The 15,423-nt window shown below is 46.0% G+C and overlaps 1 protein-coding gene across 1 annotated transcript in view; it reads left to right on the plus strand.

Moving 5' to 3' along the window:
* Positions 1-7,330, plus strand: part of LOC142369442 (uncharacterized) — a 34,109-nt gene extending 26,779 nt beyond the window's left edge. The window contains exons 7-8 of the mRNA XM_075451803.1: positions 3,344-3,679; positions 5,256-7,330. Of these exons, the coding sequence (XP_075307918.1) occupies positions 3,344-3,679; positions 5,256-5,350 (431 nt within the window). The 3' untranslated portion in view covers positions 5,351-7,330. The remainder of the gene's footprint in view (positions 1-3,343; positions 3,680-5,255) is intronic.
* The last annotated feature ends 8,093 nt before the right edge of the window (positions 7,331-15,423 follow it).

Raw genomic sequence — 15,423 nt, forward strand, 5'->3', positions numbered from 1 at the left:
ACAAAAGGAGCAAATCCTCTTGTGCAAAAAGAAATTATTAAAAAAAAAACTTTAACTGAACATAAACATCAAACTATTAAATGTGGTTTGCTGAATATCAGATCTCTCCTTTCCAAGTCTCTGTTAGTGAATGAGTTGATGTGTGATCATCATATTGATATATTTTGTCTTACAGAAACCTGGCTGCAGCAGGAGGATCATGTTAGCATCATGTTAGCATCATGTTAGCATTAATGAAGCAACTCCCTCTGACTGTTTAAATGTTCACGTTCCTGGAACCACAGGCAGAGGAGGAGGAGTGGCAGCTATCTTCAGATCAGGGTTACTCATCAGTCCCAGACCCAAGATTAGTTTGAGCTCTTTTGAATCTCTGATTCTCAGTTTTTCCCACGCAAAGTGGAAATCCCAGAAACCTCTTGTGTTTGTTGTTGTGTATCGTCCACCTGGCCCTTATTCTGAGTTTCTGTCTGAATTCTCAGAGTTTTTATCCCAGTTAGTGCTGAGTACAGATAAAGTCATTGTAGTGGGTGACTTTAATATTCATGTAGATGTTGAAAATGACAGCCTGAATATGAACTTTAATTCTATATTGGACTCTATTGGATTTTCTCAGAGTGTTCACAGACCGACTCACTGTCTAATCACACCCTTGATCTTGTGCTGACTTATGGCATTGAGAGTGAACAGTTAACAGTGTTCCCTCATAACCCTGTCTTATCTGACCATTTTCTGATAACCTTTGAGTTTACATTACTTGACTATACAGTTTCTGAGAAGAAATTTACGTATAGAAGGTGTTTATCAGAGGATGCTGTAACCAGATTTAAAGAATTAATTCCATCATCCTTTTCTTCACTGCCATGTGCAGATATGACAGAGGACGACTACCTAAACTTTACTCCAGCAGCACTTGACTCTCTTGTTGACAGCACTATAGTTTCAATGCGTACAGCACTGGACAATGTTGCCCCTCTGAAAAGGAAGGTAATCAGTCAGAAGAGGCTGGCTCCTTGGTATAATTCACAGCTGCGTGCTTTAAAGCAGACTGCAAGAAAGCTGGAGAGACAGTGGCGTTCCTCTAACTTAGAAGAGTCTCAGTTAGTCTGGAAAGATAGTTTAATAACGTATAAGAAAGCCCTTCGTAAAGCTAGAACTGCTTATTATTCATCATTGATAGAAGAGAATAAGAACAATCCCAGGTTTCTTTTCAGCACTGTAGCTAGTCTGACTAAGAGTCCGAGCTCTGCTGAGCCAGGTATTCCTTTAACTCTCAGCAGTGATGATTTCATGAGCTTCTTTATTAATAAAATTGTTTCTATCAGAGAGAAGATTGATGGAGTCCTTCCCACTATTATCAGTGATGTATCATCAAGTACAGCAGCTTTAGAAGTATCTTTAGAACCTGATTTGTATTTAGACGGCTTCTGCCCAGTTGATCTCTCTGAACTAACAACAGCAATAGTCTCTTCTAAACCATCAACTTGTGTTTTAGACCCAATCCCAACCAGACTGTTCAAGGAGGTTTTCCCATTAATTGACACTTCCATATTGGATTTGATCAATCTGTCTTTGTTGACAGGATATGTACCTCAGACTTTTAAGGTTGCTGTAATTAAACCTTTACTTAAAAAACCTACTCTTGATTCAGAAGTGTTGGCTCATTATAGACCTATATCCAATCTCCCTTTTATGCCTAAAGTTCTTGAAAAAATAGTTGCAGCTCAGCTTTGTGATCACTTACACAGAAATAATCTGTTTGAAGAGTTTCAGTCAGGATTCAGAGTGCATCATAGCACAGAAACTGCACTGCTGAAAGTTACCAATGATCTCCTCTTAGCCTCTGATAGCGGACTTGTGTCTGTGCTTGTCCTGTTGGATCTCAGTGCTGCATTTGATACGGTCGATCACAGTATCTCATTACACAGACTTGAACATGTTATTGGGATTAAAGGAACTGCATTAGGCTGGTTTAAGTCATATTTATCTGATAGATTTCAGTTTGTTCTTGTAAATGAAGAATCTTCCTCACACACCAGAGTAAGTCATGGAGTTCCTCAGGGTTCTGTGCTTGGACCGATTCTTTTTACTTTATACATGCTTCCATTAGGTAACATTATTAGACAGCATGGCATAAATTTCCATTGCTATGCTGATAATACTCAGCTGTACTTATCTATAAAACCAGATGAACCCAATAGGTTGGTCAGACTACAAGCATGTCTTAAAGACATAAAGACCTGGATGACTCAGAACTGTCTGCTGCTAAATTCAGACAAAACTGAAGTCGTTATCTTTGGACCTGAGCGCTTCAGGGAGAAATTGTCTAGCTATATAGTTACTCTAGATGGTATTTCCTTGGCTTCTAGTTCTACAGTGAGGAACCTTGGAGTTATTTTTGACCAGAACTTATCATTTGACTCGCATATAAAACGGGTTTCTAGGACTGCCTTCTTTCACCTTCGTAATATTGTTAAAATCAGGAACATCTTGTCTCAGAGTGATGCAGAAAAACTAGTCCATGCATCTGTTACTTCAGGATTGGACTATTGTAATTCTTTATTATTGGGCTGTCCCACATATTCTCTGAAAAGCCTTCAGCTGATCCAAAATGCTGCAGCCAGAGTTCTGATGAGAACTAACAGCAGAGATCATATTTCTCCAGTTTTAGCTTCTCTTCATTGGCTCCCTGTTAAATGAAAAGAACTGCAAATGTGACGCATACTCGGCGCAAACTGCGCTTATGAGCTGAAGGAACTGTGAAGGGGCTGGCGCTTTCGATGACGTCATTAATGGTTCTCGAGCCAGAATAGTTGCGCGGTTGCGCCGAGTAAGAATCAGGCTTAAGACGTTTCAGCTCTGATCTGAGCTCGATGTTGCTGTTCACAGAGTCGATGTGCCGTGGAAACAGTCGTATGTACAGCGCTTTGCGAAAGTACTCGGCCCCCCTTGAACTTTTCAATCTTTGCCACATTTCATGCTTCCTACATAAAGATGTAGAATTTTATTTTTTTTGTGAAGAATCAACAACAAGTGGGGCACAATCGTGGAGTGGAATGAAATTTATTGGATGTGTCAAACTTTTTTACCAAATAAAGAACTGAAAAGTGGGGCGTGCAATATTACTCGGTGTGCCCGCTCAGGGTAAAGTCTGTGGTAGAAGGAGAACCTTCCTTTCCTGAGGTGTGAGGTTGGAGGAGGAGCTTTAGCTCTGAAGACGGCTGCTGTTAGCTGTTCTGCTTCTGCTCAGTAATGAGATCCAAGAAGAGGTTGCCCTGATTCAAGCTCCTATGATCAGAAAGGCTGCTTCTGTCCTTCAGCTGATGGTGTTTTGTTGTTCTCTCAGACTCTCAGGTGGAGGTGGAGGAGGAGGCGGAGTCTGTCCTGCTGCCCTTCAGAACAACAGCTGACCTGCCTGAAGATGCTGAGGTGCTGTGGAGGCGCCTTGAACCGGAACCACCCATGGTGGTCCACGTGTATCAGAGCGGCTCCGACCGGCCTGAGGAACAGAACCAGCTTTACAGAAACAGAACAGAGATGAAAGAAGACCTGCTGAGAACCGGAGACCTCAGTCTGACTCTGAGACGGCCCACAGCTGGAGACGGTGGAGAGTTCAGATGTGAAGTCATCAGCAAGCAGGAAGACATCAGAAGAGAAACAACAGTGAGGCTGAAAGTCAGCGGTGAGTTCTGTTCTGTCTGTCTAACTAAACCCTTCCTACTGTCCTGCGGGTCCAAAGTGAGCCACCACCATGTTTAGCTGTAGAAAAACACCTTAAACTATCTTTTTACAACTGTTATGAAATGTTTTGACTTTTCCTAAAGGGACCCCATCATTAGAAAAAGTCAGACTTTATTTGTGTTTATGTTTCCATGTGGGCTGTACACCACTAGGCTACAAAGATTGTCTTATGGGTCATTTTTGACCCGTGAGTTATAAAAACATTTAAACACCAGAAAAAAGTTCAGTTTGTTTTCCATTCAATGTAATTAATTCAGAAGTAATTACTTCACATTTATATAATAGCAATAATAAACCTTTATTATGTAAAAGAAAACTGAGAAAACAAGAACACTGTTGGTCCAACTGACAGTAAAAAAAAAAAAAAAGTGTAATCCTGAAAACTGATGATGGTCTTTTTGTATTGTGTAACAAAAAATACATGATAAAAAATGTATTGAATTGAGTTCAATTCAATTCAATTCAATTCATTTTTATTTATATAGCGCCAAATACAACAAATGTCATCTCAAGGCACTTAGATAGTAAGTCCAATTCAAGCCAATTGGAATTAAAATAATTAATAATAATCATAATTCATAAAATAATCCAATTCGTTCATATGGAGCCAATTCAAAAACAATTTCCTAGCTAAGGAAACCAACAGATTGCACTGAAAACTTTTTGTTTTTCGGTCCAATCTCCCGGCCTGAGCGTGCCTGAGGCGACTGTGGAGAGAAACGACTCCCTTTTAACAGGAAGAAACCTCTGGCAGAACCAGACTCAGGAAGGGTGGCCATCAGAACCAGAACCAGGAAGGGTGGCCATCAGAACCAGAACCAGGAAGGGTGGCCATCAGAACCAGACTCAGGAAGGGTGGCCATCAGAACCAGACTCAGGAAGGGTGGCCATCCGCCTCCACCAGCTGGGGTTTGAGAGGACAGAAAGGGGGGGGGCCGCGGCGGCGGCACTGTAACACCATTCAAAGGATATCTGTTGGAACAGGGAAACACGAGTTAATGACCACAATAATGTCACATATACATAAAGAGAGTAAAGTGAGGAAAGGTGTGACAGATGAGCCCCCCCAGCAGTCTAGGCCTATAGCAGCTTAACTATGGGATGTTTCAGAATCACATGAGCCATCCCTATTCAAGGTAAACACAAGAAACTTGTGCTAACGAAAAAATAAATAATAAAATAAAGGACCAGACTCAGTGAGTAATTCCCTATACTCCCTATATAGATCTGCTCCTCACACCACAACAACCATCTTTTTACAGCCACAAGCTACCTCAGCCTCTCACCAACTGCACACCAGTCACAGCGGGGTGGGGATGCCCATTGAGCTGAATAGATCAATAACAGGTGGTTTCATCACACAAAATAGATTTGGGATTTAAAATTCAATTGAGTTGCTTTGTTTTGGGGCTTTGGTAGGGCGGCTCATTTCTGACCCGTAGGACAAAGAGAGTAAACACAATGTTAAGACCGCATAAAGGGTTAAATGTCTGTCTGACTGTCTTCTGTCTCCTCAGCAGGGAGAGTTCAGGTCCAGGGTCAAACAGAGGACATCAGGAACAGAAGCAGCTCCATTGATCCGACTCCTCTGATAGCTGATCAATCAGTCTGATCAGTTTGTTGCTTTGATTATTATAAACCAACTGAAACTTCTCTCTGATCCAATCCCCCGTCCTGATCGTGCACGAGGCGACTGTGGAGAGGAAAAACTCCCTTTGAACAGGATGAAACCTCCATCAGAACCAGAACCAAGAAGAAACCTCCATCAGAACCAGAACCAGGATGAAACCTCCATCAGAACCAGAACCAGGAAAAAACCTCCATCAGAACCAGCACCAGTAAGAAATCTCCATCAGAACCAGAACCAGGAGGAAACCTCCATCAGAACCAGAACCAGGAAGAAACCTCCATCAGAACCAGAACCAGGAAAAAACCTCCATCAGAACCAGAACCAGGACGGGTGTCCGTCTGCCTGGACAAAGCATGACGGGAGGCTGACTGTGTGGAACGTGTACTTTAATCTGATCAATAGAACTGTCATGTCATTAAAACACGAGTCGGTCTGATTCATTAACTTATCAAAAGAATGAGCTGAAAGTGTTTTTGTGAAAAGCTTAAACACATCGAAGCATTGTGTGTGTCTGCTCTGATACTCCTGATTCAGATAAAAACATGTTTAACTGCTGTGAAATCAGTTCTGTGTTTGTAATGATGATCTGATGATCTGCCTCAAACATCTGGCTGCAGCTCAGTGTGTGTTTTATCTTTTGGAGGGACTGTGAACACCTTGATCCATCCAGATTCATCCAGAATAAGCAAGATCTAGGTTTTCATTGTTACAGCCAGAACGGATTTGTTTACATCTGCGTCACAGCCACATGGCCAACGCACGTGACGTATACACATACAAAATCCGGAAGAAGAAGACAACACAGCAAGGACAGACAGCGATCATCATGGACCCCACAACATTAGCCCCTTTCACACTGCGACCCGCTATCTTAGCGGGTCCAAATTGCACCTTCGACCCGCGTCGAGCAATGTGAACGCTTGGCGTGTCAGGGTGACCCGTGTCGCCTGAAGCCGAGTTCAGGGGGCGTGGCCTAGTGGCAGAGCGTCACACGAAACACATAAAATGCTGGGCGTGTACAATGACGTAGGCACAAGCCATGCGTCGGAGGTAGAGTTAAATACACCTGTCTGCATCAAATTTTTCAAACAAACGATGGCGGGACACCTTGAGAACTCATTTTTGCAATGCAGTTCATGGAGATGTTACTTTGCGGTGCGTCTTGCTGCGTGGGAAACCGCGCTCTCCCATCTTTCTCGCCAGCCCTTCCAGCAGAGGTCCATCTTTCACCGTCCCCGACATGTGGCGGTAAATAACGTCCTCTGCTCGGAGGCTGAGGAGCTCGCGGACCTCCTTGTCTCCCCAGTTGGCCATATTAAAAAATGTCTCGAACTTGATGTAGGCTAAAACAGAGTAAAACTTGTCCTCACCTGTCGCTGTTGTTCTGAATCAGCTGTCCATTCTGTCTTTTAAACTCCTCACGTCACGCCCACGTCCGACCCGCGTCGATTGTGTTCACACCAAACTCGGCTCGGCAAAAAGACTAGGGTCCGACGCGGGTCGAAAGGCGAGTCGAGTTGACGCGGCAGCCCGGGTCGGCAGTGTGAACGCAACAGCGGACACGCTAAATTCGCGAATTAAACGCGGGTTATTCGGCAGTGTGAAAGGGGCTATTGATAGCAGCACTGCTGCAGACACTGCTAACTACAGCGGAGTTGTTGAAGGAACATTTACAGGTGATTCGATGGTAGAAGTAGGGGCGAACACGCATGCGCATTGCTTCTTCTATTGTTCTGGTGTAACCGGTGGGGGTGGCTTACAGCGCACCTGGAGGTATGGCGTGTGTACTGCATCGTTTTCAGCAAGCGGGGCATTGCCATGTGTGGTCGCAATAATTTTCGTACTCGGTTTAAAAAAAAAACCCTCGTTTAATTTTTGTGTAGCTGTAGCCTGAAACTAGTTTCAGCCAAGAGTGGCCAACTGTGGGAGGGGCCTTTATCACTAAAAGCTCTTTGTAGTCAGCCCAGGTAGTGTGTTAGCTCAGTGTGTGTTTTGTGTTTTAATCTTTAGAGGGACTGTGAACTCCTTGATTCATCCAGAATAAATACGTAAAGTTTTTCTTATGTACCAGGATGCTTTTTGCTATACTTTGGCTGCTAAGTAGGCTTGCTGCTGGTTTAGTTTCACTGAGTGATAACAGCCCCCATTGGAACTAGTTTCAGCCAAGAGTGGCCAGTTTGCCTGTTAATCTGTGGGAGGGGTCTGCATGACCCAAGTTCTTTTTAGTCAGCCCAGGTAGTGTGCAAAGGCTCTAGCATGGTTGCCGCGTCTGCTAGCGTAAGCGGTGTTGATGATATAGTGGCGCAAGTCGATGTGCCAGTAGTTGCAATTTTCTCCGTCACAGAGGGGGCGCTGCTACGTGAAGGTTAGCGCTACTCTACAACCACGAAAGTGGAGAAGAAAACAATGCCGCTGTCAAGAGCAGGAATACTGTAATTAATGATGCTGCTGCAGTTTTCGGATCATTTTAATTTTTTAATTCAGTTAATAGAGGTGAAGGTTTGAAGCCCCCGGCATCAACAGAGTCTCTGCCCTCTTCTTTGCCTTCACGTATCTCTCCCGTAGCTTCTTCCACACATTCTTACAGAACTCTCCCTCTTTCCCCAAAGTTCTGCCCATCTCTGTCCACCAGTTTTGGGGAGTTTACGTGCTCCCTGTGCTGTTTCCCTGCAGTTTCGTACAGCTGCTGTACAAACGCACCTCCTCACTGTATAGACTGCATTGCTGCCTAGGTGTGTTTCCTGCGCTCGTGGGCGGAGTAGGAGGGAGGTGGGTTTGGCCACGGTGAGCCAGGCAGAGGCACAGGTGATATATGTTGGTGGGTGATTTAGTTCAGTTTTTTGAGAATCCGGGGGAGCCTCACGCAGCAATCTTTTCGGCCGTGAGTCGTGAGTTGTGAGAAAATGAAATGTTTGTTTTGAGTTAAATGAAACCTTGAGCCCTTGGAATAAACAAGCATAAAGATGACGGCATGCAGTGATTGATGTTTTCGTGGACACGCATCGAAACCCTACTGAGCCCCCCCAGATAAGTACCACTTAACTATTGATTGTGGAAAGTGCTACTACGATAAATCGAAAAGATTGAGTGAGAATTAATTAACTGCTGCCGAGGAGTATTTTGGACACTCATGTGTGGAAGCCGGGATCGCCGCTTCCGCGTATGAATGAATGGATCTAAGGATGTTGTAAAGACACAAAGTAACAACTTCAAACCCCCCCGATGAAATAAAAATATGACATGAAAAAATATAATGGAAAGGAAACTGCCAGTATTGGACTCGCGGAGAAAAGCGAGGATGATAAATTGTTTCAAGACATTGGTGCAAGGAGAACGAAACTAAGGCCGCTGTAGTAAATTCTGAGAGAGGTCGTCTTCAAAAACCGGTGTAAAAAATGAGTGATGAAGAAAGCTGCTGAAACGGACGTAGTCGAACAAAAGAAATCTTTATTTCTGTCATCAGGTCCGTCTCAGTTACAGAAAATGCATTTCCCGGGAGAGCCTGTGGTCAAATGTGAAAACTCTCTGCTGGGGAGAGAAAGTCCCTTACTTTTAAAGAAGATTCAAGGCCACTGGTCCAGGCGTAAAGCCAAGAGATATGGTCTGACTGTAAGGTCCCATATCAAATCTATCTTATTTGGGTAAAACTATTTAAGAGTTTGTTTTTCAGTGTATCTCAGTGTCTTGCACGGAGACGCGCGGAGGCGTCTTGAAATTAACCAGCTGTGGACTCATTAAACTCTGGTTCGTCCATTTTGTCTGTGGACTCAATGAACTCAGTTCAGATTTCCTCATGTGCCTTTGGGCCCCATTTTGCCTGTGGGTCCATACACCTCACCACTCACCTTAAAATTAAATCAGATTGATGATCTTTTGGGAAAGGATGCGAATTATGAAGTAATACAAATAAAGATGAATGATTGTCATTGCAACTGTGGGATGTCAGGGCAACAGGTCTGTAATCATTGATGTCTGAGGGGTGAGTTTTCTTTGGTACCGGAACCAGACAGGATGTCTTCCACAACAGTGGTACCTTCTCTTGGGTCAAGCTAAGGTTGAAAAGGTGTTGCAGAATCCCACAGAGCTGCTCTGCACAGGCCTTCAGGACTCGGGGGCTGACACCATCTGGACCTGCAGCCTTGTTCCGGTTCAGTCTCTCCAACTGCCTCTTTACCTGACTTCTAGAAACAGAAAAGTGGGAGGGGGAGGCAAAGGGGACAGCAGCATCTCCTGATTGGGTTGAAGACAAACTAGTGGAAGCAGAAGAATCCATGACTGAGGTGGAGGTGGAGATGTTACAGGAAAGCTGTGGGTCAGAGGAGGGTGGGATGTCTCTTTGGCTGGGAACAGGAGGGGAGGATGGTGAGCTTGTTCCTGAACTGAACCTGTTGAAGAATGTGTTCAGCTCATTTGCTCTGTCCAGACTTCCATCCATCCGATCCTCCCTCTGCTTGAGGCCTGTGATCTTCTTCATTCCTGACCACACATCTCTGATATTGTTCCTCTGCAGTTTACTCTCAAGCTTCTTTCTATACACCTCCTTGCTCTCTCTGATCTTGACTTTGAGCTGCTTCTGTATACTCCTCAGTAACTCCCTGTCTCGCTCCCTAAAGGCTCTTTTTTTCCTGTTCAATAGTTCCTTTAGCTCACTGGTGATCCAGGGTTTGTTATTAGGGAAGCATCTCACTGTTCTGGTGGGATGGTGTTGTCCACACAGAAGTTTATATAGTCAGTCACACACTCAGTCATGGCATTAATGTCCTCTCCATGTGGCTTACAAAGAGAAATCCAATCGGTTGCATCAAAACAACCCTGTAAGGCTTCTTCAGCTTCCTGTGACCACTTTCTGACAGTCCTTTTTGTGACAGGTAGTCTCTGGACAAGCTACCTGCTGTTACCTCCTGTTACCTGCTGTTACCTGCTGTTACCTGCTGTTACCTGCTGTTACCTGCTGTTACCTGCTGTTACCTGCTGTTACCTGCTGTTACCTCCTGTTACCTGCTGTTACCTGCTGTTACCTGCTGTTACCTGCTGTTACCTCCTGTTACCTGCTGTTACCTCCTGTTACCTCCTGTTACCTGCTGTTACCTGCTGTTACCTGCTGTTACCTGCTGTTACCTGCTGTTACCTGCTGTTACCTGCTGTTACCTGCTGTTACCTCCTGTTACCTGCTGTTACCTGCTGTTACCTGCTGTTACCTGCTGTTACCTCCTGTTACCTGCTGTTACCTGCTGTTACCTGCTGTTACCTCCTGTTACCTGCTGTTACCTGCTGTTACCTGCTGTTACCTGCTGTTACCTCCTGTTACCTGCTGTTACCTCCTGTTACCTCCTGTTACCTGCTGTTACCTCCTGTTACCTGCTGTTACCTCCTGTTACCTCCTGTTTCCTCCTGTTACCTGCTGTTACCTCCTGTTACCTGCTGTTACCTGCTGTTACCTCCTGTTACCTCCTGTTACCTCCTGTTACCTGCTGTTACCTCCTGTTACCTCCTGTTACCTGCTGTTACCTGCTGTTACCTGCTGTTACCTGCTGTTACCTGCTGTTACCTCCTGTTACCTGCTGTTACCTGCTGTTACCTGCTGTTACCTCCTGTTACCTGCTGTTACCTGCTGTTACCTCCTGTTACCTGCTGTTACCTGCTGTTACCTGCTGTTACCTGCTGTTACCTGCTGTTACCTCCTGTTACCTGCTGTTACCTGCTGTTACCTCCTGTTACCTGCTGTTACCTCCTGTTACCTGCTGTTACCTGCTGTTACCTGCTGTTACCTGCTGTTACCTGCTGTTACCTCCTGTTACCTGCTGTTACCTGCTGTTACCTCCTGTTACCTGCTGTTACCTGCTGTTACCTGCTGTTACCTGCTGTTACCTGCTGTTACCTCCTGTTACCTGCTGTTACCTGCTGTTACCTGCTGTTACCTGCTGTTACCTGCTGTTACCTGCTGTTACCTCCTGTTACCTGCTGTTACCTGCTGTTACCTGCTGTTACCTCCTGTTACCTGCTGTTACCTGCTGTTACCTCCTGTTACCTGCTGTTACCTCCTGTTACCTCCTGTTACCTGCTGTTACCTGCTGTTACCTGCTGTTACCTCCTGTTACCTCCTGTTACCTGCTGTTACCTGCTGTTACCTCCTGTTACCTGCTGTTACCTGCTGTTACCTCCTGTTACCTGCTGTTACCTCCTGTTACCTGCTGTTACCTGCTGTTACCTGCTGTTACCTGCTGTTACCTGCTGTTACCTGCTGTTACCTGCTGTTACCTGCTGTTACCTGCTGTTACCTCCTGTTACCTGCTGTTACCTGCTGTTACCTCCTGTTACCTGCTGTTACCTCCTGTTACCTCCTGTTACCTGCTGTTACCTGCTGTTACCTCCTGTTACCTGCTGTTACCTCCTGTTACCTGCTGTTACCTGCTGTTACCTGCTGTTACCTGCTGTTACCTCCTGTTACCTGCTGTTACCTGCTGTTACCTCCTGTTACCTGCTGTTACCTCCTGTTACCTGCTGTTACCTGCTGTTACCTGCTGTTACCTGCTGTTACCTGCTGTTACCTCCTGTTACCTGCTGTTACCTGCTGTTACCTGCTGTTACCTGCTGTTACCTGCTGTTACCTCCTGTTACCTCCTGTTACCTGCTGTTACCTCCTGTTACCTGCTGTTACCTCCTGTTACCTCCTGTTACCTGCTGTTACCTGCTGTTACCTGCTGTTACCTGCTGTTACCTCCTGTTACCTGCTGTTACCTGCTGTTACCTGCTGTTACCTGCTGTTACCTGCTGTTACCTCCTGTTACCTGCTGTTACCTGCTGTTACCTCCTGTTACCTGCTGTTACCTCCTGTTACCTGCTGTTACCTGCTGTTACCTGCTGTTACCTGCTGTTACCTGCTGTTACCTCCTGTTACCTGCTGTTACCTGCTGTTACCTGCTGTTACCTGCTGTTACCTGCTGTTACCTGCTGTTACCTCCTGTTACCTGCTGTTACCTCCTGTTACCTGCTGTTACCTCCTGTTACCTGCTGTTACCTGCTGTTACCTGCTGTTACCTGCTGTTACCTCTGTTACCTGCTGTTACCTGCTGTTACCTGCTGTTACCTGCTGTTACCTCCTGTTACCTGCTGTTACCTGCTGTTACCTGCTGTTACCTCCTGTTACCTGCTGTTACCTGCTGTTACCTCCTGTTACCTGCTGTTACCTCCTGTTACCTCCTGTTACCTGCTGATACCTGCTGTTACCTGCTGTTACCTCCTGTTACCTGCTGTTACCTGCTGTTACCTGCTGTTACCTGCTGTTACCTGCTGTTACCTGCTGTTACCTCCTGTTACCTCCTGTTACCTCCTGTTACCTGCTGTTACCTGCTGTTACCTCCTGTTACCTGCTGTTACCTGCTGTTACCTCCTGTTACCTGCTGTTACCTGCTGTTACCTGCTGTTACCTGCTGTTACCTGCTGTTACCTGCTGTTACCTGCTGTTACCTGCTGTTACCTCCTGTTACCTGCTGTTACCTGCTGTTACCTGCTGTTACCTGCTGTTACCTGCTGTTACCTGCTGTTACCTGCTGTTACCTCCTGTTACCTGCTGTTACCTGCTGTTACCTGCTGTTACCTGCTGTTACCTGCTGTTACCTGCTGTTACCTCCTGTTACCTGCTGTTACCTGCTGTTACCTGCTGTTACCTCCTGTTACCTGCTGTTACCTGCTGTTACCTCCTGTTACCTGCTGTTACCTCCTGTTACCTCCTGTTACCTGCTGATACCTGCTGTTACCTGCTGTTACCTCCTGTTACCTGCTGTTACCTGCTGTTACCTGCTGTTACCTGCTGTTACCTGCTGTTACCTCCTGTTACCTCCTGTTACCTGCTGTTACCTGCTGTTACCTGCTGTTACCTCCTGTTACCTCCTGTTACCTGCTGTTACCTGCTGTTACCTGCTGTTACCTGCTGTTACCTGCTGTTACCTGCTGTTACCTGCTGTTACCTGCTGTTACCTGCTGTTACCTGCTGTTACCTCCTGTTACCTGCTGTTACCTCCTGTTACCTGCTGTTACCTGCTGTTACCTGCTGTTACCTGCTGTTACCTGCTGTTACCTGCTGTTACCTGCTGTTACCTGCTGTTACCTCCTGTTACCTGCTGTTACCTGCTGTTACCTGCTGTTACCTCCTGTTACCTCCTGTTACCTGCTGTTACCTGCTGTTACCTGCTGTTACCTGCTGTTACCTGCTGTTACCTCCTGTTACCTGCTGTTACCTGCTGTTACCTCCTGTTACCTGCTGTTACCTGCTGTTACCTGCTGTTACCTGCTGTTACCTCCTGTTACCTCCTGTTACCTGCTGTTACCTCCTGTTACCTGCTGTTACCTGCTGTTACCTGCTGTTACCTCCTGTTACCTGCTGTTACCTCCTGTTACCTCCTGTTACCTGCTGTTACCTGCTGTTACCTGCTGTTACCTGCTGTTACCTCCTGTTACCTGCTGTTACCTCCTGTTACCTGCTGTTACCTGCTGTTACCTCCTGTTACCTGCTGTTACCTGCTGTTACCTGCTGTTACCTGCTGTTACCTGCTGTTACCTCTGTTACCTGCTGTTACCTGCTGTTACCTGCTGTTACCTGCTGTTACCTGCTGTTACCTGCTGTTACCTGCTGTTACCTGCTGTTACCTGCTGTTACCTCCTGTTACCTGCTGTTACCTGCTGTTACCTGCTGTTACCTGCTGTTACCTGCTGTTACCTGCTGTTACCTGCTGTTACCTCCTGTTACCTGCTGTTACCTCCTGTTACCTCCTGTTACCTGCTGTTACCTGCTGTTACCTCCTGTTACCTGCTGTTACCTGCTGTTACCTGCTGTTACCTCCTGTTACCTGCTGTTACCTGCTGTTACCTCCTGTTACCTGCTGTTACCTGCTGTTACCTGCTGTTACCTCCTGTTACCTGCTGTTACCTCCTGTTACCTGCTGTTACCTCTGTTACCTCCTGTTACCTGCTGTTACCTGCTGTTACCTGCTGTTACCTGCTGTTACCTGCTGTTACCTGCTGTTACCTGCTGTTACCTGCTGTTACCTGCTGTTACCTGCTGTTACCTCCTGTTACCTGCTGTTACCTGCTGTTACCTGCTGTTACCTGCTGTTACCTCCTGTTACCTGCTGTTACCTCCTGTTACCTGCTGTTACCTGCTGTTACCTGCTGTTACCTCCTGTTACCTGCTGTTACCTCCTGTTACCTCTGTTACCTGCTGTTACCTGCTGTTACCTGCTGTTACCTGCTGTTACCTGCTGTTACCTGCTGTTACCTCCTGTTACCTGCTGTTACCTCCTGTTACCTGCTGTTACCTGCTGTTACCTGCTGTTACCTGCTGTTACCTGCTGTTACCTGCTGTTACCTCCTGTTACCTCCTGTTACCTGCTGTTACCTGCTGTTACCTGCTGTTACCTGCTGTTACCTCCTGTTACCTGCTGTTACCTGCTGTTACCTGCTGTTACCTGCTGTTACCTCCTGTTACCTCCTGTTACCTGCTGTTACCTCTGTTACCTGCTGTTACCTGCTGTTACCTGCTGTTACCTGCTGTTACCTGCTGTTACCTCCTGTTACCTGCTGTTACCTCCTGTTACCTGCTGTTACCTGCTGTTACCTGCTGTTACCTCCTGTTACCTGCTGTTACCTGCTGTTACCTGCTGTTACCTGCTGTTACCTCCTGTTACCTGCTGTTACCTGCTGTTACCTGCTGTTACCTGCTGTTACCTCCTGTTACCTCCTGTTACCTGCTGTTACCTCCTGTTACCTGCTGTTACCTGCTGTTACCTCCTGTTACCTCTGTTACCTCCTGTTACCTCCTGTTACCTGCTGTTACCTGCTGTTACCTGCTGTTACCTCCTGTTACCTGCTGTTACCTCCTGTTACCTGCTGTTACCTGCTGTTACCTCCTGTTACCTGCTGTTACCTCCTGTTACCTGCTGTTACCTCCTGTTACCTCCTGTTACCTGCTGTTACCTGCTGTTACCTGCTGTTACCTGCTGTTACCTGCTGTTACCTGCTGTTACTGCTGTTACCTCCTGTTACCTCCTGTCAATGGA

This window comes from Odontesthes bonariensis, chromosome 19, assembly GCF_027942865.1.
Source record: "Odontesthes bonariensis isolate fOdoBon6 chromosome 19, fOdoBon6.hap1, whole genome shotgun sequence".
Lineage (NCBI taxonomy): Eukaryota > Metazoa > Chordata > Actinopteri > Atheriniformes > Atherinopsidae > Odontesthes > Odontesthes bonariensis.